The sequence below is a fragment of the Elaeis guineensis genome, chromosome 1 (assembly GCF_000442705.2).
Source record: "Elaeis guineensis isolate ETL-2024a chromosome 1, EG11, whole genome shotgun sequence".
NCBI lineage: Eukaryota > Viridiplantae > Streptophyta > Magnoliopsida > Arecales > Arecaceae > Elaeis > Elaeis guineensis.
The window spans coordinates 170,899,670-170,923,438 of record NC_025993.2 but is presented as its reverse complement, the minus strand read 5'-3'; the positions used below and the strand labels follow the sequence as shown (position 1 = coordinate 170,923,438).

Here is a 23,769-nt window from a genome sequence, read left to right as displayed (position 1 = left end):
AGTGAGTTGCTTGCAAGTCATCGTGGTGATCTCAGGTCGGAGGGACACTTATACCTATATCCCTTTAGAGTGACTCTTGATAGTGGAGTGCTCCGGAGTTGGTCACGTTTAATGAAATATATTCTTATATTTTACCTACATACCAAATCAGCGTCTCTATGCTCTTTGGTTAAGAGGACAACCAACTTATATGACACACAACGACTTATACTTGATATGTCTATCATCCTAGTAATAACATATCATTTGATCGCAAACTCATTTAAGGATTAAATGATATATCCTCTTATATCGAATCAAATAGTCTTAAAGAGTTCATCACATAGCATGAGTTCAAAATGAGATGTACACAGTGATGAAAAATTAAATAATATTTATTAATTCAGCAATTCTTATACAATTACAATGATAAGCAGAACCGTCAACAGATTGACGATTGACTTTGGGACATAATTTTCAATACTTTCAGTCTTGATGCGGATGCTCCGATCGCCCACAGGCTCAGCTACCCTTTTTCGACGGGCCTTTCTATCTGGTTTATCTAGGGAGCCCGCATCCTTCTCCACGACCATATCCACAACTAAGATAAGTAGTCAGCAAAAGCACGATGGAAATCAAAGAGTATAAGACTTTGGGAGCAGGCAATACGCACCTCGAGGGGCAACCTGGTTGATGCCGATATTGAATAGCATCTAGATCGATAGCAGCCCCTTCAACTTCAAAATCTTGAAGCCACACTCGATTGCCAACTCCTATCTCAGGCATTCATTTATGGAAAGCTCTTTTAGTGAGGCCTCTTGAGGTTCACCCTAAGCGACAAACTCTCAAGCCTCATCGAATGTCTGAGAGACGAAGAGGAATCATGGTTTCCAACCATGAACGACGGTGGAGATCTTCGAAAAAGATAGTGGGTGGAAGTCCTTCTTCCTTTATGGTGTCACGTAACATCAGCCATGGAACTCTGGATGCCTTTTGAGGCTGAAGAGGTAGCAGAAGAGTGTGATGCTGGGGTCAATCCTCACCAACATGCATATTACAGTGAAGCAGAAGATATACCGTCAGGAGTTCGGAACCACCGAGCATGATGACATCCCAAGATATTGAAGGAGAGCCATGAAGAAAGGGTGAAGAGGAAGCCGCAACCCAGTCCAGAAGTATTTTTCTTAGAGACTCATCTAGCCTGGGGGTGGTTGGCAGACTCGATCATCTAGCTTCAGAACTTCTAGCTGGAACGTTGGAGGAATCTGAAATTGCTCATGGAGTAATACTATATTCTTCTCAGTCAGCTTAGATCGGAACCCCAATGGTGCAAAATCAAAATCTCTGGAGGCCATTCCTCTCACTTGAAAAAAAAAATTGCGAAAGCAAAAAACAAAGAGAGAAGGAGAACCTGTGGCAAAGAAGAGAGGACAATCTGAAACCTAAAGAGACCTACATCTGGCTTCGTCTGGGACTTTAAATAGTTTTAGGTTCAGCGGAGCCTTCAAAAGATACCTCTAGTCATGACATTAATTGCAGGAGGCGTGAATCGACAAGGAGCAAACAGGTGCTCAATGCATGGCAACTCTTGATGGATATGATTTTTGCCATCAATTTGGTAGTTAATACCAGAGACAGATAAATCATATTCTGCACCACTTTCGAAGAGACGTGCGGTAGTATCAGCCATGTAGAAGCCATTCAAATTTCTATCCTTTCAAGGCTTACGCGATGAATACGAGTCATGTAGCTTGGATCAGTACTTGTCACGCGGATGCAATTCAAATTTTTATCCTTTCAAGGCCTGTGTGACAGGTGCGGATCATATAGTTCAGATCAAAACTTAATTTATTATTCATATCATATTTTATTATTTTAATTATATTTAAACTCTTAATTTAGCTTAAAATTTAAGAGATATTTGGTTGGGAGGAATGGATTCAAAATTGAAATAGAAATAGATGACTCTCATTCCAACCATTTGGTTGGAAGGAGTTCTATTCTGATTCCCATTCTAAAGAGGAATGAGAATGGTCCAATTCTCCTAAAGCTCATTCATGGGTCTCCTTTACGGATACAAAGCCCATTCCAAGATTTAAAATAAAGTTTCCTAAAATGCCCCTCATCTTTTGTTTCTCCCATTCTGATAACCCCGATGACCTTGATAACCCAATGGCCATGGACTCCCTTAATAACCCGATAGAAAAAAAAAGGTTGAGAAACCCTAGCCTTCACCTTTTGCTAATGGTCATCGATCATTGCCATCGCTGGTGCTTTCGATCCTCCACCTTTTACCAACGGTCAATAGCGCCGACCTCTCCTCTCCTCTTCTCTCATCATCAGTCGATCTGGTCTTCGGTCCTTCTTCGCCTCTCCTTTCTGCTTCTAGATCTCTCCCTCTTGCTGTCGCCAGTGCACTTTTGTTTCTTCAAAGTTTGATCTCTTCTTTCCTTCTATTCCTTTCTCCTCCCATGTCTAGTTCCACTCTTTGATCAGAATCCTAATTTTAATTTACATCTTTATTGGCCACTGCCCTCTCACCACTTTGTCTCATATTCTGTGTTAGGGTTAACAGATAATACATGATTGTTGTTTTTTTAATCTTGGCGAATATGCTGGATATGCATGCTACCGAATTTGTTGGTTGCAACTGTTTAAATGATCTGTGGTTGTTTAATTTGTCATGGCAGTATCTCATGTATGCATTTTTTAATTCTTTGAAGGATGATCATTCGAGGAAGTTAGAAAAGTTTATTCTTTTTCAGTTTGATAATTTGTGCTGTGTGTGTTGCAAAGTTTATTCTTTTTCAATTGGGTAATTTATGTTGTGTGTGTTCTATTTGTTAAATATTCGATCTAATTTATATGCTAATTGCTTGTACTAATTGTATATCGAATGGAATATTTGCTATGCCTATTGGTTGTATTTTTTTAATTGTTGGAGATACTTGTGTGTTTTTAAAAAAAAATTAGTTTTCTCATTGTGTATGTGCTTTTTACGTTATTTGTCTCATATTTAGCTCAAAATATCTCAACACAAGCTTCGTTAGAAACTTGCTTATAAGCACATTTAAGACCCACCCAAGAATCGATGCATCCATTTGACGTTACTACTTTTTGTAGTTTGGGATCATTCATCAGAATATTCTTATTCATTACTATGCCATCATAATTATATTATTCCTTCTATGTTATGCTATACTAGTTTGCCTTTCTACTTCTTTGTTCCTTCTGATGTACACATGTTACTTCCACTATTTATATCTATATCTTGTAATCAAGTACTTTTTTATTTTATAATAATGCTTTGAGCTCTTATTTACTAATTCTATTTTATTGGTTATCAATATTTTTGCTAAAAGATAATAGTATGGATAACTATGTACATAGGAAATGGCTCGTCGCCCTATGGATTTGAGAAGGAGAAGAATGCATTATATTAGCATTATGTGTATGATGTTTGTTGTGATGTTTGTGGGATACATGACTTGGTATTTCATAGGATTGATCTATCTTAGGAGGCATCAATTGATAGCAAAAAAGAAAGAGAGAAACTTGTTAAGAATCGAAACATAGGTAAGCTTATTAATGAGAATGACAGAATATGTATGAGTCAACTCTGAATGGATAGAAGAACATTTGGTATACTCTGTGAGATGCTTAGAGATAGTGGGGGATTGAGAGATCTCCGAAATATATCCTTACAAGAAATCATTGCTATGTTTCTTTACACAGTAGTCCACCATCAGAAAAATAGAACAATTAGAAATTATTCTAATGGAAATGCAAAAGCTGTGAGTCGACAGTTTCACTTATATCTTAAAGCCATATTGAAATTACATAGAGTTTTATTCAAAATCCCTGAGCCTATTACAGAGGACTGCACGGATGATGCATGGAGAGATATTTTAAGGTATATAATAATACACCTTATTCTTTTTTCTTATTATTGAGATATTTTTATAAATTTTTTTTGATATTTTTGAATTGTTTAAGAGTATTAGATGGTACATTCATTAGAGTGATCATTTCTATCGAGGACAAATCAAGGTATCAAACAAGAAAAAGTGATATTGCAACTAACGTCTTGGGCATTTGTTCGCCTGACATGCAATTTATATATGTACTGTCTGGTTGGGAGGGTTCTGCACATGATGTCCGTGTGCTTTGAGATGCTATAAGTAGGCCAAATGGTTTAAGAGTGCCTCAAGGTATGTATATATATTGATGAACACAAATATACAAATGAAGCTCATTTTAATTTTTTTGCCTTATAATTACAATATGTAATACTTTTTCATTTTATATGTCAAGATTGCTATTACCTGGTTGATTCTGGATATACCAAGCGAGAGGGATTTCTTGCCCTGTATAGAGGGCAATGTTATCATCTCAATAAGTGGAGAAATAGACGACAACCACAGTCTGCAGAAGAATATTTCAGCAAAAAATATACTCAAGCTAGGAATGTGATTGAGAGATGTTTTGGATTGCTCAAGAGATGATGGACAATTCTCCTTCATTTTTCTCTATACAGACCCAATATCGTATTATCATGGGTTGCTGTCTCCTTTATAACTTAATAAGGAGGTATATGTATAGAGATCCCATAGAAGAGGAAGAAGAGAAAGAGAATGAAGAGGAAGAGATGGGAGAGGAAGAACAGAGAGAGGATGAAGTTGAGTTCATCACCACTCTTGAGATATCTGACCATTGGACCAATTTTAGAAACACTCTAGCTCAACAAATGTTTAACAATTGAAGATCTATATCTTTTAGGAGTTGATTGTGTTTTATATTTTATATTTTTTATTTTTATTCAAGTATTTTAGTTGAATATCAGAATATTGGACCTAGTATGTTATGGACTTGTTATGGAATTATTTACTTGTTATGAAATTGTTTGTTACATGGTTCTACTTGTTTGTGTACTTCATATTTAAATTTTAATAATATTATTATTATATACTTGTAATATATGTTATTTTTAAGATAATGGCTATACTTGTTATGATCATTAAAGTCATAATTTATAATTATTATAGGATAGAATATGATGAATGTAGCCAAGTTAATCGTGGTAGAGGAAAGAACAAGTGTCCATGGAAAAATGATGAGGATGTGGTGTTAGTGAAATGCCCCCTGAAGTTGTCCACTGATCCCATATGGAAAGGAGAGGGTGGTTTTAAGAATAGATATATGAACAAGTTAGAGAAAATGATTGAAGAAAAACTATCTGGTTGTGGTTTGAAGACTACTCCACATATTGAATCCAGGATAAAATATCTAAAGCAAAAGCATAGTGTTATTGTAGAGATATTATCACAAATGGGATGCACAAACGGGATGCACATGGAATGATCAAAAGAAGATGATCTCTTATGATAAAATATGATACATGGAGTGGTGCAAGGTACATTTATAAATATTATTTTTGTAACTCAAATAATATTTTATTTATTGTTCATCTCTTAATATATATGGTTCTTTAATGACAGGTGTATGAGTCCGCTAAAGATTTGTGGGAAGTAGCTTTTCCTCATTTAGATGTACTTGAAGAGATTTATGGAAAGGACAGGATGACAGAAAAGGTACTGAAATATTTGCAGAGGCTATTGAAAATATAGAGAGAGGAGGCAGCTATTTTGAGTGATAAAGATCTAGTGGACCTTAGCATGGATGAGGATGATGGAGGCCACTCGGTTACATAGCCTCCTTCAATAGAGAGGACATCTGGTAGCAGTTCGAGAAAGACAAAGAAGCAAAAAATTATCCAACAGAAGGAGATAAGGATGGCAAGAGAATCCGATCCTATGAAGAAGACTTTAGAGGTCATGTCTATGACCCTTGAGATATTTATCTCACACATGGATATGCATTTTGGTACCATAGCTGAAGCAATGGCATGTGAGTAGGAGATGGCTGAGAAGAATGCGGTGAGAGTACTGGAGGAGCTATTTACATTAGAGGCATTGACTAGTGGTGAAGTGATAAAGCTAGCTGATATTCTTGTAGCAGAGCCTAGCAAAAGTACAGTATTCTTCTTCCTTCCACCATAGTTGAAGAGGCATACGTGCTTAGCCTTCTTGACTCGGGCATTGGTGCATCAGGTTTTAGACACTATTATTTCGTATGATGCTATTATTGGAGTACTTGACTTTTTGTTATGGAAATGTGAGAATCTTTTGGTGAGATTTTCATTAAATTAGATCATGTTTGTTTTGTTTGGACTGAGATTTGATCAAATTTGGAGGTTGCTGGCATATTTGTTCTCCTATATTTGGCTATGATGTATATCATTTGCAAGATTGTCATGATTTATTTGGATCTTGATAATTTTGATATGGCAAATGATGTGCGGTTTAGGTCTTGGAATGGAATAAAATTATGGCATCATCTGCTTTCATATCTTCGGATTCCAAAATGCATGTTTGGATGAGGTAAGGACTAAATTTATTTCGAGTAGATCAATTTAGAATTATTTTTAACTTGAGTAGTCTAATATGATGTTGATAAATAAATATAGAAAATAGACTTATTTTCCTTCCTTTTCTTGTTGCTTGATTATGCTAATGGAACAAGATTGGACAAACCAATCCTTTGCTTAAAATATTTATTATTGTTGGCTTGCATGTTCCATTCAAAATTGTTGGCTTGTATGTCGTTTGTAGGTGAGATGGTGGAAATTGAAGTTTCTCTATGCCTACATTACAGCCAAAAAAGATATCATATGATGGAAATATGGAATCTTTTTAGTGCTAATCTAATTTTAATTTTGATAATTTGTGCTTGATAGGGCTAGCATATAATATTTGAAGTTCTGGAGACTAAGAAAGGTATTTTTGGCTACTATATTCTATGATCTTTCTTTTTGTTATTCTGAAGAGCACAACTATGCATTTGTTATGAAATTAGGTTCTCAGTCACTTTCTATTGATCTTTCACATTTTACTAGTGAGCTAATTTTTTCCAAATTTGTAGGCCAATCCCCAGTTCCAAAGGAATATGGCACATTCTAAAGGTCGGCACCTTGACATTTTGTTTACTTATTTATTTGTATGTTTGTTTGTATTTATGTACCATCGAATTTTGTCTATGATCTACGGTCAGATATATTTGGTATTATTTATACCAATTTAATTTGCTTAATAGCTACATTGGAAGTTCTCGCTCTTGTTGGATTCTATGAAGATGTCATAATGGATGAACTTGGGTGAGCTGAAAATTATAAGATGTTGAGAAGGAACAATCCTAGCTTGCTGTGGCCGGCAAAGTCTTCTTCAGAAGTTTCTGTAGGGTGGTGATCATTAAATTAAGATCACATCAATTCTTAAACAAATCATAGGCCATGGATACCAAGGCATGTCTGTGTACATATTATGGTTGTAATTGTATGTATAAACTAATTCATTGGATTTTGAAAAGGTATGTGAGTTAATGATGAATTGCATATTTGCTTTTTGAAAAGGTACGTATTGTCGTTGTGACAGTAAAATTGATGTTGATTTATTATAATTTTTTAAATATTATAATGAACTTCAGCTACCTCTCGATGGAAGAAGGAAGAGGAAAAAGAATGACCGATACCAAAAGATGCTAGAATTATCGGTACTTCCTCATATTTCTTCTCATAGATATGTGTTATCTGTCCTTTTACTATTTTTTTGATTAGATTTTGAGAGCTCAAACAATTTTTACTTTAGCTTGCTCTTTTTATCTATTATTAATTGCTACCTGTTAAAAATTTAGATGTTCAATCTTCCCAATAGTTTGTCATTTTTTTCTTCGGTGTTGCAGAAGTGAAGGCAAAACTGCTCATTTCTCTTGCAGGTATATGTATACATATTTATTTTGTTTGCTCTTTATCTTAACATGGAGATAAATGGTTGGAACTGTCATTCAGATATCTTATTCTGTGCATATGAAATTGCTTGATGCTTATGTGCAACCCCAAAACTATAATTGATGGTAGTTTTACATTTTATTTTTTTACAAAGCTGCTTCCTATTGTCTCCTGATATTATTAGCATCATTATTTGCAAGATGATTTCTGTCATTTGTGCCCCTGATGAGTCCACTGAATGGCAGTTTTGTTGCTAAAAGTAGTTGAAAATAGCAGATGCTGTCACATGCTATCATCTTTTTATAATATGATGTAAGAAATAGTTAACAAATATATGAATTTTACATTGCATAGCTACTGTAGTCAAAGAGATATCTTTTAATTGTTTAAGGCATTGGTTCTGGCAAACCTGATTATCAAATTTTGTAAGTTTTCTTTTTAAAAAAAAATAAATTTAAACTAATGTTGATAGTGCAGGTTGTCTTTATAAAAATCCAGCATCTATTAACCTCTTCATTATACCTTTACATGTGATAGACTGTAATTCATGTAACAAAAAATAAATTTCAGCATTTTTTTTTTGTGTGTGTGTCCAGTTTAATATCTATGATTTTACGTTGACAATGGCTATTATACTTGTCAATGCTAGATACAGTTTGATGTTTGTGATTGTAGATTTTGTTACTGCCATACTTATTCATGCACCTGGTCAAAAATTTATGACGAAATACCATCAAAGTTTGCAATTTCTGAACCTTTCAAAATTGGAGCTCTTAAAACCCAATTCATCGTTTATGTATTCAGTGCTGTGGAAGGCTAATTTTTTCTTTTTTTTCCACTAAGCTCTGAATAAATAGATATAAGCACGTTTTTGTTATCTATTTGTCAAAGCTCCAATAATAGTTAATTTATTATCTATTTATTATTTTTAAAATTTTAATTTTTAAAAATTTTTAGTTTAAAGATAAAAATAAAAATTTGAGTTGATTATGATTTCTATATTTAGATAAACCAAACAACAACAATGAGAATCATTCATTTCGATTCTAATTCTGGTTACAAACTAAACGCTTCAGAAAATTTGACCATTTCGATTCTGATTGCAAACCAAACGCTTCAGGAAATTTGGCCATTTCGATTCTGATTGCAAGCCATTTCGATTCTCATTTCTATTCCGATTTTGGTTACGAACCAAACACCCTCTTGTTTGGGATCAGATCTTTTCGTGCAAGTGTGTATTTGAAAAAAAATTATTTTTTTTTCTTTTATTGATTTTTGATTCTCATCTATACTCCTGCACTTGGAACACGTTTGCTAGCATCTGCTGGCATCCTGATCTGACACATTTATGTTAACCATTCTGATTCTCATTTCTATTCCGATTTTGGTTACCAACCAAACACCCTCTTATTTGGGATCAGATCTTTCCGTGCAAGTGTGTATTTGAAAAAAAAAAACCATTTTTTCTTTTTTCTTTTGTTGATTTTTGATTCTCATCTGTACTCCTGCACTTGGAACACGTTTGCTGGCATCTGCCGGCATCCTGATCTGACACGTTTACGTTAAAAATGGTTCCACTTGTAGCAGAATTTAGTTTGTATTTCAATAGCAGACTAGGAAATTGAATTGCGACAAAAAATCCATGCTTATGTATGCTTTTCTTTTCAAGTCAATTTAACAAAAATATGTTGAATGAAATATCGTTTGATCGTATTAGAAATAGACTAAAAAATGGAGGCTCTCTTGTGCCTGAGAAGATGGATTTTGAATGTATAAGACCTAGGATGTTATTCAAAAAAAAGATGGTTAGGATGTATTATTTAGGTTTCTTGATTACGTATAAATAACTAAGTTCTATCCAGATCAGTATCAAACTAAACAACATGCCCCATAGGTCCTCACATATTATTCCCTTGTAAGCTTTAGAATCTTTACTGAGCCAAGGGTCCAAATCAATCACAAATCTGATCAAATTCAATCATAAATACTATGATTGGTCCGTCGTTAGTTCCAAATAGACTTATATTACAATATCCCTAGTCCACGTGGACCTGTATAAATATCTAAAATCTATCGGTGCATAATCAAATGAGACTAAGCACAACCCATCTTGGGTCCTCGTAGAATGATTCTGAAATTTTTTTCTTGATGAAGTTGTGCAGGGACTTTCTGGCATGTTGCAATCAATGACTATTTCACAATAGCTATGTTGAAAAAGCACTGAAAAACCTTCTGTTTCCTTTTTTTTTTTTTTTGGTAAGAACCTTCTATTTTTCTTTCTTATACGTTTCTGTGAAGTGTTCTATCATATGCTAAGGATGCAAAAATCAGAATTCTGAAATTCTCTCAAGTTTGCATGTGAAATTTATAAGATATTTAACCTTCAATTACTACCAGTACCGAACAAGCTCATTTAGGCTTTTTACCTCATCATATTGTTTCGTCCATATTGTCTTGATGTATAAATTCGAATATACTAAAAGTTTTTCTTTCGTGTCTCATTCTTTCTTTTCTTTATGTAGTTCCAACTCCATGATTCAGCAAGTTGAAATTTTACCGTACAGAGGGTTCTATCTCGACATTCATAAGTTTGAATCCCATTGCTGTTGTCATCTATCATGAAGAAGAAATCAAATTTTGGTAAATCTGAGACAGTCACAATTAACCAACAAAATATTTGATTGGTATCCCTCTATTGATAATAGTATACTGAGCTTATGAATCTTGGTCATTTACGTTAGCTAACTGATGACTCTGTTTATTCTAATTATTTCATGCATACAAGCTTGTGCACGGTGGCTACCTTTCATGGTATGAGATCATCTAAATATGACACCTTACTTGAGACATTATGTATATTGTTCTTCTTATGTTATTAGAGTAGCTGCATGTTATACACAAACCATGTCCATCTGAATTTATTTTTCCATTGATGTGACTGGTCAGTTCTTGACCTTTCAGATATCAAGACTTTTACTCTTCCTTCTTAGTACAGGGAAAAAGTTTATGGCATGATCTGCTATTATGTTGATCTCTTGTTGTGCAATATCTTCGTAGGCTACTTCTCTGGCATTCCTGATTTCCATTCTCCAATGTTACCAATTTTGTTTCTATCAAACATTGATCAAATGGCCAGATTGATTGGAATAGATGGTTAGGATCACCAGGTTAAGTCAGACTTATTTTAGTCCATATGATTAGAGTTTTTTTGTGGTGGCAATGCACGTGTCGGAAAACCATTTCCCATTACAACACTGATGCACAAACTAAGTACAATATTCAGAGAAGACAAGATTGATCTGTCATGAGCTGCATCAATGCAATTGCAGATGGAAGCTCCCATAATTTATTGCATGTCTTAATTCTTTTAGGAAATTGATACTCCTGCGGATTCATTGATTGGTGGAGAAACATATCTATGATAATCTTACATAACCTACACATCAGACATGCACTTTCCCGAACTTGCCAACTTTAATCCAACAAAACATGTACAATAACCCAGCCTTTATTGATTGTGTTTTCTCATGTTTTCTCATGTACAATAACCAAGGCTTAGTCATCCCTTATTCATTGCTCCTACTTAGGTTCCAGTGACTTTCTAACCTAGTTGGTGGGCCCAAGGAACAAAGAGTTTACCCCTCCATGGATATTTAAACATACCTGGAATACTTTTTCTGTTTTACAATTTGCAGCTGCTATGCTTGCTGCTCTGAGGCCAACGCCATTAATTTCATATTATTGTCCTCGGCAAATTTAACAGTGGAAGAATCTTTTTCTGGAAGGTATGGAATTTGCTTGGATGGTGATTTATGGATCTCATTCACAGATTCATGCTCCCAGAACTTTTACCTGCAAATTGGTCCCTCAGCCTGCATCTAACCTAGCAGGCTGCATGTCTAAATATTCTTTTCGAGTTACATGCAGCCTGCTTAGCTTCATAGAAGCTTTGAGAGAAGTGATCGGTGAATTGCCCTTACCAAATTGATTAGCTTGTGTCACCTCATTGATTTGCATGTGCAACTTCTAATTCTCAAGCGTAAAAATATGCTGTTTTTTTTCCTTTTTCAGGTAAAGAAGTACAGTGAGCTTGAAATGGATTGCTGAATCTGGAAAGGACCGTGACAACAAATTAACACCATTGTCCTCAGAGCAGCAGCTGCCTTGTATAACAGATCACATAAATGTTACAGGTTTGTCTAGATATTCCACTCGAGTTATTATGCAGTCTGTCTGCCTTCAATGAAGCTGCAAGAGAACAACAGAAAGCCATAACAGCTATACATCATCTAACAGAAAGCTGTAACAGCTACACAACAGAAAAATGTTCATATTTCCAAGTCCAACATATATGAATACTAACAGAAAGCCATAACAGCTATATATCATCTAGATATCCACAAAAAATAGCTCACGGATACAGCTAGTTTGACAAACATCAACCAAAAAATATCTACAAATACTTATCTGATGAAAACAAAGTGCCAGCAGCAGTAGCACCCCATGAAACAAGAAGTCAAGAAAACAGGCTATGGATTGAAGTCATCATGCAAGAGAACTGCAGTGTAAGCCAAGCTTTTTCACCACACGCAAGCATTCCAAGATGCTGACAGCCTCAGACATTCCAGGGCGCTCATGATATTTCTCTACCGTTGTCATGCAACTCTTCACACATCTCACAGCCAGTTTTGTAACAGCAGCACTATCACGGATGTGATAGTTACCATCTTTCCAGAAATTCTTTAGGACGATGAATTTTGTAAAGTTAATCCCATAAAATCTCTCCAAAAAGGAAAATTCACTTCGAGCCATAATCTTGCCAACTACCGGATCATGGCTCTTGGTGATCATTGCTAGAAGCAGGGTACCAAAACTAAAGACATCACACCAGGGGCCAATGGTAATACCTGCCATCAGCCACCAGGATTTATTAGAACAACAAAAGACCCATTTCTGTGAACACTTTTGAAGCAACATATATTTGAGAAGCTGGAAGAGAAAAAAAAAGGCATTACCTGACTGCAAGAGATGGCCGCAATGGAACCCATATGTATACATTCTTTATTCAGAAATCAATCTTTTCATTGGTATAAGAATGTATGCAAGGCATTCAGTTTGCTACCAATATCTTTGGCAGCAAAACATATTTAAGAATATGATGCAGAGGACTCCAACTACAGATCTAGGTGTGAATGCTTGTGCATTGTGCTACATGTCCTCTCATCTTCCACAACCCATCCCTTTTCTCCTTTTCTTTTTTTCGTTTTTTTTTAGTTAGACCCCATTGTCACCCTCCTAGTACAAGCTACCTGGGCAATCTGAGTAATATAAACCATGTGACCTGCATGAGAAAAAAAAAAAAAAAATCCCAGGCAGGGCAGGCATGAAGTTTTCAGAGATAACACCACTTCCAGACCGACAGACTGAAATCTTTGACCTTAGCTTTGGAGGTGAGAGGGAGTACCACTAAACCGAAGTTAGGGTGCCTTGTAACTTGATTGTTTACTATTTGTAAATAGTCCCATTACTTTACATTAGAGGTGGACTCTGCAACTGTTGCCATTAGCCATTCCACCCCCTTATCACATATAAACAGGGTAGCCTTTACATTCCTAAGAAAAAAGAGAGAGCCCATGACAGCTACCAAAAAGAGGACTGCTAATAGTTTTAATTCAGATGTATAACCAAGTTTCTGCAACAACAAAAATAAAGTAGAGAACATGAAGAAAAAACAATGCTGAATTCTTCTTATGCTTCATTGGCATGCTCTTTAGACTCATAGCCTTAAACTATTGCAATACATGTACTCCTATGATCCTGCAGAAATAAGATTAGGTAACTGACTTCCAATGGGGTGAAAAAAGATAGAAAATGAAGAAATTATATCAAGAAAGTAACATATTAAGGTAGAAGCAAGAGAGGATGCTAAGAGATCGCATAAAGAATGCAAAAATGGAAGAGAGGGATTGCCTGACCACTTAAAACAATTAATTGATCAACGCTTCCAACTTATAAGGGGCAAAAGGGCAAAATGTTTCCCAAAAGTGATAAGCAATAATAATGATGTAACTACAAAGCAATGAACTTAAGTTACAGGACCGACAACATCTCAATAATTCACACAAGCAAAGAATCTTGCTGGCACTTAATTACTCAAAAGCTTTAGATCTGAATGGTACTCAGGAAAAGAATAGCACAGCAAGGATATACTTACAAATTTCTGTACCTGCACCGCCAAGAACTAGAATTCTTCTGTGAAATTCCTCAAACAACTAGCCTCTAAACCTCCTTGAGAAACCACTAAAAGTCAAGAAAGTGACCCAAACAGGATGACAGAAGATTCAGCCCAACCACAATTTCAGGTTTGATCAAGCTGGACGATTTGGGAATAATAGCGGCAGTGACCAGCAAAAAGAAGTGATTTGTGGATAATTTGGGAATATTTGAGAGATTCCAGAGGCTAAAGAGGAAAAGATAATAACAGGGACACATTAAAAATGCTAGTGAACATACATCAAATCATAGTCTTGCCTCATCTACTAGATCATATACCCATGCAGTGATTGAATGGCAGGGACAAATAGGAGCATTGGAGAGAGTAAAGGGACATGAGAAGACACTGGTATTTTAGGATATAGAATCTTGGAATTCCAAGCTTCAGTCCAATCAGCATTCATCAGTGCTAAAAGAGAAGCACATACATGTCCACACATTTATTTGCATATATACGTGATGTAGTAAGCAAAGTCAACATTATATGCACAAGGCTCCTGCTATCACAAGGCTTGGTTAAGATATACACTGCCTTATCCCCAGGTGCAGAGAGGGTGTTTCATGTCAAGGTTCACCCTCTCCAAGTCAGCTTTATATATACACTTGAAAATATTATAATATGACAAGTCCAGATCAATTCTATACAATGGATTGCATTGCAAAAGCAGCAAATATTTCTCTATTGAAAATCAAGGTAAACTAAGCTAATATTTTATAATTTTCATGTCATTTCAGCTGTTCACAGAATTATCCAGTTAATTGTTTGAAATGTAACAATGTGATAGAAAAACCAAAAGATAAAAATCTAAATGTTATTAAAAAAAAAAAAATCTCACTTTGTTATCCTAATTCTTAATATGGTCCAAGTACTCACAATATGGCTAAATAACCAAACACAAAATTCAAGATCTATAAATATGCGATATTTTAATTATGGTATTTTAACCCACAACATGAATCACGAATACACCCAACTTGGCCTAAATTGTTTTTTGGGGTATAAGTAAACCAACCCAACTTGCAAGCCTGTGTTAGTTGCCATAAAATTCATTTTGTCCATTTTTATCATTGCCTATTATTCTACTTGTAATCCAGCTATATTTTTATTAAGTGGAATCATAGAGATCCTAGTTTTCCAACCACAGATCACTTTTATATGCCCTTTCAAAGAAGAAAGATACACTGCCAAATTAACCTAGTACCATAATTTATTACTTCATATCACTCACCACTTTCTAAGGAGCTATATTTAGATAGCATTGGCAATACAGAAAAAAAAAAAATCAAAATAAATTGCCAAAGTTCTGATTCCTAATTTCCAGTATCTATCTACGTGAAAAGCTGTAAACATATGACATACCACGTAAAGTGAAATCTGGATCTATATACACCTGAGGACCGTTCAGAATTATGAGTCTCAAAACTGTGGGATCAATAATACCCAAAACTCCACCAGAGGCTAGACCGAAACCAAATATTAAGGGATTGAAGTCCTGTGACAAAACAGGAACAGAAAGAACATGACAATTAGCTGTCATAAATTTAACTACTAGAAAGGCAAAAAAGGAATTACAGTAATCATAATGAAATTCTCAATTTGAAAGGTTAAAATTTTACGAACCATGTCAACCAAAATGCTGCGAGGCTCAAAGTTCAAAAGAATAAGAGGCTTCTCTTGAGAGTGAATAAACTGAAGCACACGCGCCAATTGAAGAGCTACCTTCATCCTCATGCTCCAGCTAAAACTTTCTGTGAAGTAGCCGAAAAAAAAAATTTGCAATAGAAAGAAACACTAAGAGAAATTCTTTTTCTTTTTTTTAATATAGGAGTACAATGCCAAAGAAACCTAAAGACATGTAGAATCCTAATACCATCAAATATAAGACTATGCAATGTGCCTAAGGCATGGCAGTCATAGACCAGACCCAGATCGCAGACACTGTTGCAGTAACCTTGGAGCTTCACCACATTCGGGTGACTACTTATCGTGGGATCCTTGAGGGCATTCAGTTGAGTCTGCATGGGCAAATAATGATGATGATGATGAGGGGGAAAACAATTTTTAGTTGATGGGTTTCAAACTATGATCAAAACTGACAAACCCCACCTGCCAAACCTTAAGATCATAATCCTTTTCATTCTTCCGCATCTCCACAATCACCTTCCGGACGAGATTCGATTCCTTATCAACAATCTCGCCTCGGTATAGGAGGCTATTCGATGAAAATGTTTTGCCCATGAAATTCTCAGCACTGAACCCATTTGTTATCTTCTTCAACTCAGCATAAGAGTAGACTGGTATTTCAACCTCCGCCATTTCGCATTGTTCTAACATCAAAATATGAGATTAAGTTTTTTTTTTAAAAAAAAAACAGAGATGTGAAACCATATAAACCCTAAGAAAGGAGCATAGACCTAGAGTTCTCGATTCTAGGTTAAAACCCTAGCACCTATGATCCAGAGGAATCAAATAAAAAGTTGCAGCTCTGCGTGTAAGAATGCTAAAAAAATAAAAAATAAAAAAGAAACCACAAAACTCGCGCAGACGAGGCCCCTAGAAAAACAGAGATGTCGATCCAGATGATAAACCACGAGGAAGGAGGATTAAAGATGGAGTCATAGATTGAATATTAAAACACTAACCGTAACACCTATGAGCTAGAGAAATCAAATCGTCGAAGAAGAAACCTGGAGTAGTAAAGATAGCGAACAGCATGGGAGAGAGATATTGAGCGAAAGAACGCTGACCAGATCGACATTGGTCGCCGGAAGATTGCGCAAAAAGTTTCTGCTTGGCGGCCATCTCCGCACGCTCCAGGGCTCCACGGTACGCAACACCGGAATGGCAAGAGAAGCACGCGCAGATCATAATAGCTAGGGGGGAGAGGATCCCTGCGTGCGGAAGACGGGGGAGCATTTGCCTGTAACTGCCACCTCATCTATCTCGGATCCAACGGCTCTCATAAAACCCCGTTTAACAGCTTCATAACGCCCTTCTCTCCATTCGATCAGCGGGGCGGTGCTGTTTTATCCGCACCACAGAGGATCTGCACCCGATTTCATTTTCCTCTCTTTTAGTTAAGTCCGTTACCCAAATAATATTAAAAAAAAAAATTTACAAAAATAATACATATTTTACTTTATTTATTAAAATAATATAAAATTATAAAACATTAAATTGGAATGATATTTTTTTGATAAAAAATACCATTTGAAATGACGATTCTTTAATCCACATCACCTCCTCTTATCCCCCATAGACCATCCCCCCATCTCACCTGATCTCCCCCCATCTCCAGTGGATCTTCCCCCGAAACGAGTTTTTCAGTGCTCAAAAATGTCGGATGAAATGCCATTTCAAATGGCGTCTTTGAAGATGCCATCCCAAATGACGTTTTCAATTCCAGCCACAGAAAAAAAATAATACAAAAAAAAAAATAAAAAATAAAAAATAACCCATTCTGTCAGGACACAAAAAAAAAAGGACAACATAGGAAAAAAAAAAAAAGATAAAAAATTTAAAAAAAATCATCCCGTCAAGATACACAAGAAAAAAAAATAAAAAAAAAAGAGAAGCGCCGTGTGAAATGATGTTTTTTAAAATGCCATTCCAAATAGCGTTTTCAATCCTTTCAAAAAAAAAAAAATAAAAAAAAGATAGAAAATAGAAAAATAAAAAACCATCCCATCAAAACACCTGAAAAAAATAAAAAAATAAAAAAACCATCCCATCAGGACACACGAAAAAAATTAAAAAAATTTTAAAAAAATTAAAAAAAAAAGAGAAGCGCCATGTGAAATGGTGTTTTTGAAAGCACCATTCACCATGGCATTTTCAAAAACACTATTTCAAACTCCGTTTCTCTTGTATATATAAAAAAATCATACAAAAAAAATCATACTGCTTCCTCCTCTCTGACAGCGACTTCCTCCTCTCCGACAACTTTCCCTCTCCGACGGTGACTGATCTCTCCTCCTCCTCCTCTGTGCCGGTAAACTCCTCTTCTCTTTCTTCTCTCTTCCTCCTCTTCTCTCTTTCTTCTCTCCCTCTCCCTCTTCTCTCCCTCTGCCACTACCGGCGGTAGCCACCCGAAACCCCCCCGGCCCAGGCAGCTCCACCCTGACAGCTCCACCCCCCCTTTGGCCTAGGGCGGCGGCCGCACCCGCCCCCCTTTGGCCTCCGCCCCCCTTTGGCTCGATGGCAGCCCTGCCCCTGGCGGCGACCGCCATCCTGCCTCCCCTCACCCCCCGACAGCAGCCTCGGCCCCCAATGGTGATCGCCCCCTTCCCCACCCGCCTCCTCTCTATCCTCGACGGCAGTGGTCCGATGGCAACCCTATCTCCGACGGCGGCCGCGATCCCTCCCCACCTGCCTCCCCTCACCCCCACTGGCGACAGTGGGCTGGCAGCAGCCTCACTCCTTAGCGACGGTGACCGCGACCGCCACCCCTCCCCTCCTGCCTCCCCTCACTCCCTCTGGTCGGCGGCAGCCCCGCCCCCAACACCCGCCCCCTTCCCCACCCGCCTCCCTCACCCCCTGGTAGCGACAGTGGCTATCCTTTGCCCCCCTCACCCCTTGCCCCTCTCACACCCTCTGATAGTCCGATCCCTCTCCATCATGGGACCCTCCCCTCCCATCCCTCGTGCCTCCGCCCAGACCCTTCAACCAACCCCTATCCCACCACTACCATATTTTTTTTATTTTTATTTTTTTTATTGATTAATATTATTGATTAATTTAAGAATTTTAAATATTATACGGCATCCGGCATCCATAGACCTGTCAGTTGAGCATAGATCCGTCAGTTGAGTAATGTAAAATATTTTACGGTATCCCAAAAATATGATTAAATTATAAAAAAAAATTTGATTAAGGTTAGATCAAAATTACCACATAAGTTCAAACGTACACCTATATATCTAACATCTACGAAAAACCAACAATTTAATCCCCATAAGATGGGGATTAAATTATAGATTTTTTATAAATATTGGCTGTAGGTATATATTTTTTAAAATATTAGATTTAAGTATAATCTCGACCTAAACTCAAAGAAGATTTTTATAATTTAATTATATATTTTTGTACGGATACCGTAAAATATATATATTGATCAATTGATTGTCCAGTTTGGACAGTTTGAGAATTGTATTTAATTCTATAAGTAATTATAGTAATCAAACGATATGCAGATAGTTCGAAAGAAATTTCGGACAGTATTTTTCTTTAGTTCTCATATATTTTCAGCCGTGGAAAGAACTAAGAAAAAATACTGCCGAAATTTTTTCTGTCCCTATTGCGTATCGTTTGATTACTATGATTAACTTATAGAATTAATGCAATTCTTGAATGGGATAGGATCTATCTTTGCCTATTAACTAATGATAGGATGCATATTTATCATTTATCATGTAAGTCATTTGAAATGATAAAATAATTATTAATATAAAATTTTTGATTTTGAAATTGTCATAGATTTTTGTGAGAAAATGGACACTACTCGGATTCATCTACTATTGTATTATGATGGCATAATACAGAATGATGAAACTGGCGTGCAGTATAGTCACTCTGCAAACTGGATGATTAGGGTATCTTCATCATTATCACATCAAAAATTATCGAACCATTTATACAGTAGTATTCCTGTAGATAAAAAAAATATGAACTCAAATTAAAATGGAGATCTTTTAATCTATTGGGGCAGTTAATGCAGAGCAAGTATATCCTAGTACCAATTGATGACGATGAAGATATCCAAAAAATACTGACATTTCTTTTGAAATATTTAGAATGTCAATTTTTGAAATTATATATTGAAAAGGAAGATGTATCGAGTTTTGGATACTATAGTTGGCTTTTAACCCAAGACGGAAATATTCCTGGGCCTTTCTCTCATTTAGTGACTCCGATGGTGCAAACGGATAGTGTTAAGACCATGTTTGCATAACAACATTCTACTACTGCTGATTTTAGTTGTCCAATTATTCAAAGTCCTATGGTGACTTCTCCTGTGATTTCTTCTGCTATGGTGATTTCTCCTATGATGGAAGTAGTAGTAAGTGCAGGATACGAGACTCATATAGGAGATGATGATTGGGTAGGTGGTGGAATAAATTTTAATAATCTAGGTTTTGAGTCAGATGAAAGTGAAGATGAAGACTATTGGATGGATGAGGACAGTAGTGGTGATGATGATGAAGATGATATCAATGTGGAAGAACCTCAATCTCATTTGCGTGAACCTTCATAATATTTTAACAATATAAATTTAGATGATGGTGGTTGTATTAGCGCTGGTCGAAGATTGAATTCTGACTATCAGTTTTGGGACTCCTTGATGACTGAATTTTCGAAAGGTCTAATATTTGAGAGTAAAGATTATCTAAAGAGAGCTGTTGATCTTTATCACATGATGAAGCATCGGACATACAATATGGTGCAGTCACATTCAAAGTTGTGGTCCGTACGATGTGCATCATCAGGTAACGTATAAAATTATAAATGGAGGCTTCATGCTGCATTGTTGAAAAAGTATGGATATTTTCAAATTACAAAATATGAGGGTCCTCATACTTGTTTATTTATGGGATTGAGTCGAGACCACAAACATATCAGTGGAAGGATGATTGGCATACTAGTCTGACATATTATTGAGAAGAATCCTAGTGTTAGAGTTGAAGCTATTGTGGCAACCGTTAATGATTAATTTCAGTATACAGTATCTTACAGGAAAGCATGGTGTAGAAAGCAAAAGGCATTGATTGATATTTGTGGAGAATGAGAGCTATTTTATGCAAAATTACCTTATTATATGGCTGCACTCCAACATGCAAACCCCAGTACTGTTGTTTCATGGGATTTTTTTCAAACTGTAAATTTTGATGTTCAGATTTTAAATTATATTTTTTGAACTTTCAAACCATCCATCCAGGGTTTTAGGCACTACTATCCTGTAATCAGCATTGATGGCACACACTTGTATAGAAAGTTTAAAGGTAAGATGTTAATTGCAACAGGAAATGATGTAGAGAATGAGATTTTTTTCTTAACATATGTAATTGTGGATGAAGAGACAACTGTCAGTTGGAGTTGGTTTCTTTTCCAGCTCAGAACACATGTCGTCAAAGACAGAAATGGAGTATGCTTAATTTCTGACAGGCATCCAGGTATATTAAATGCCATTGCAGATGAATCTATTGAATGGAGTCCACCACGTGCCTATCACTGATACTGCTTATGACATATCTGCAGTAATTTCAATACTCATTTTAAAAATGTGCAGCTTAAAAGAGCAGTATGGCAAGCAGAAAGCACTCATCAAGTGATGGAACCAAATCTAGGGTTTCAGGGTTAGATCTCGAAACTTTTTCAAGATCAGACAGCGGAAGACTAAAATAAATTAAAATTTATCTTATAACATCAGAGAATCTCTAGATCTAAGATCCTATTACATGATTATTACATGGCATTAAATCAAAAATTAAAATATAAAGAGCAAGAACTACATGTTGATCATATCAACATGTTTCTATACTACATCTAATGTATGTAAAATATAATAGATCAAATCTAATACCTTGCAAGTTAGACGTTCTAACTTTACTGATCCAGGCTTGAGGATGATGTTGCGAGCCGCACACGCATCCGGCCTCTAGGAGTCGTCCACACGAGCCCACGAATCATGATCAAAAATTCTGGTCCAAAAAATCAGCACAGTATGCTAGTACTGTGCTGATCCTTCTTCGATGGTCGATCAGATGCCTCCTTCTTCTTGATCTAGACTCTTCCAAAGATGAGAAGTAGGAGAAAAAATTTTAGATGTGAGACAGTCTCAGAAAACTCACAGATGGAGGAAGGGAAGGGGTGAACTCAGCAACCCTAGAAGAAGACCCTCTTCTTCTTCTCTTTGCTCTAACCCAGATACTTAGTTTTGTGTCTATTATATCTCCATGCTCCAATACTCTTTCTCCCTAATTTTCACATGCCTCAAAGGTCTTACAATGCTCTATAATCCACAAAAATTTTAAGAAAAAATTCATCTTAAATAATGAGATATGAAGAATCCTTGTCTAGGTCAAATACCTAGTCAAGAAAAATCCAAACAGAGAAAGACAAGTGATGCCCAACTCTTGGATGCCCCCTCCTTCTATTTCTGCCATGGACCACCAGAAAAGGGTGCATAATATGTGCCATAAAATCTATAAAAATCTCAAAAAAAATTTGGATAAAATTAGTACCATAAGGAAAGAGTTTTGGTTTCCTAAAATTTTATCTCATAGAATTTAAAATCCAAACTAATTCCTACTTTGACTTGGTCCACAACCACATTCCATGTAAGAGAGAAAGAGTGAAAAGCTTTGGGCATGCATGAAAGCCTGAGAGAGAAGGTTTTGTCGTACAAAATAAGAGAGAGTGGGCATGGAGGGCTAAGGTGGCGCAAGGTGGAATCCTAGTCTTACTATGATTCAATCTATGACTTGTTCAAATTTGATTTCTCAAACCAAATTAAATCAAAACCAAATCAATCCAATTAAAATAGGTCTTAACCCAATTAAGAATCTAATTTAATCAAATTAAATTAGATTTAAATCTGATTTAATTTTTTAATCAAATTAAAAATTAGGTTGATCCAAGTCCTAATTGAACTAGGACTAGTTTTTTCTTGCACTTGGCTTATCCAATAAATCAATTGGACTTGATCCAATCAAGCTCAAACTAAATTTAATTAAATTATATTCAATTAGACTTAATCTCAGCCCATTGACTTAATCAAATTAAATCAATTAGCAATCGAATTACTAATTGATCCTTCTGCAATACTTGCACTAGGTTAAATATCAATCGTATTGATCATTTAATCCTAGAACGATTCTTAATCGTTGATCAATCATCCGATCGGATCGTGAACTCTAATGTGTGTGACCTCATAGGTTCGAACCTAAGTCAATAGTATAGGAATAAATTTTTATATCAATCGAAGTGACCATCTAGCAATAGTACCCGACGGTCAGATAGGTCAAATATGTAGAACAACATCCTTAGAACCCATGCGGATATAGTTTTCATATAATTCATCTCCTTGACCAAAATACTCATAGGATACCTCAGAGTTCAACTGTCAACTTTGATCAGGTTGTCCACATTGTATTTCAAAATATCAAATCCATCTGATGGATTATCCTGGCCAAGGTTTTACTAATTTGAAATACAGCGACTCATTCTTCTCCAACTCTTGGAGTGGTCAATCTCATCTTGATCACACTCCGACTTCGCAAGTACTTGACTGTGCCTAGAAGTCTTCCGTCACTGAATTAAAAATTCAGTTAGTCCAGTACCAAAGTACAGTGAGTTACTTGCAAGTCACTAAGGTGATCTCAGGTCTAAGAGATATTTATACCTATATCCCATCAGAGACATTCTCGACAGCAGAATGCTCTAGAGTTGGTCACATTCAATGATGATGTACCCTTACATCTCACCTGTATGCCATACCAGTATCTCCATACTTCTTGGTTAAGAGGACAACTAACCCATATGGCCTACAGTGACCTATACTCGATAGAAGCTATCGTCTTTATTAACAGTCCATCATTTGGTCGTGAATAGTTTTAAGGATCAATCGATAAATCCTCTTTTTATTGAACCTAAATAGTCCTAAGGACTTCATCAC

General features: G+C 36.1%; 1 protein-coding gene across 3 annotated transcripts; it reads right to left on the bottom strand.

Moving 5' to 3' along the window:
- Positions 1-11,422: 11,422 nt before the first annotated feature.
- Positions 11,423-17,051, bottom strand: LOC140853610 (putative receptor-like protein kinase At1g72540). Of its 3 annotated transcripts, none has more exons than XM_073248271.1 (6): positions 16,844-17,051; positions 16,203-16,423; positions 15,967-16,111; positions 15,717-15,844; positions 15,456-15,588; positions 11,423-12,070 (listed from the first exon to the last, which is right to left on the bottom strand). In XM_073248271.1, exons 1-6 carry the CDS (start codon positions 17,010-17,012, stop codon positions 11,970-11,972), a joined length of 897 nt encoding a protein of 298 aa, XP_073104372.1. In that variant the 5' UTR covers positions 17,013-17,051; the 3' UTR covers positions 11,423-11,969. The 3 variants fall into 3 exon arrangements, with proteins under 3 accessions (XP_073104372.1, XP_073104369.1, XP_073104365.1); XM_073248268.1 differs by lacking the exon at positions 11,423-12,070 and adding an exon at positions 12,182-12,729 and having other exon boundaries at positions 16,021-16,111; positions 16,844-17,050; XM_073248264.1 differs by lacking the exon at positions 11,423-12,070 and adding an exon at positions 12,182-12,729 and having other exon boundaries at positions 16,844-17,049.
- Between the last annotated feature and the right edge of the window lie 6,718 nt (positions 17,052-23,769).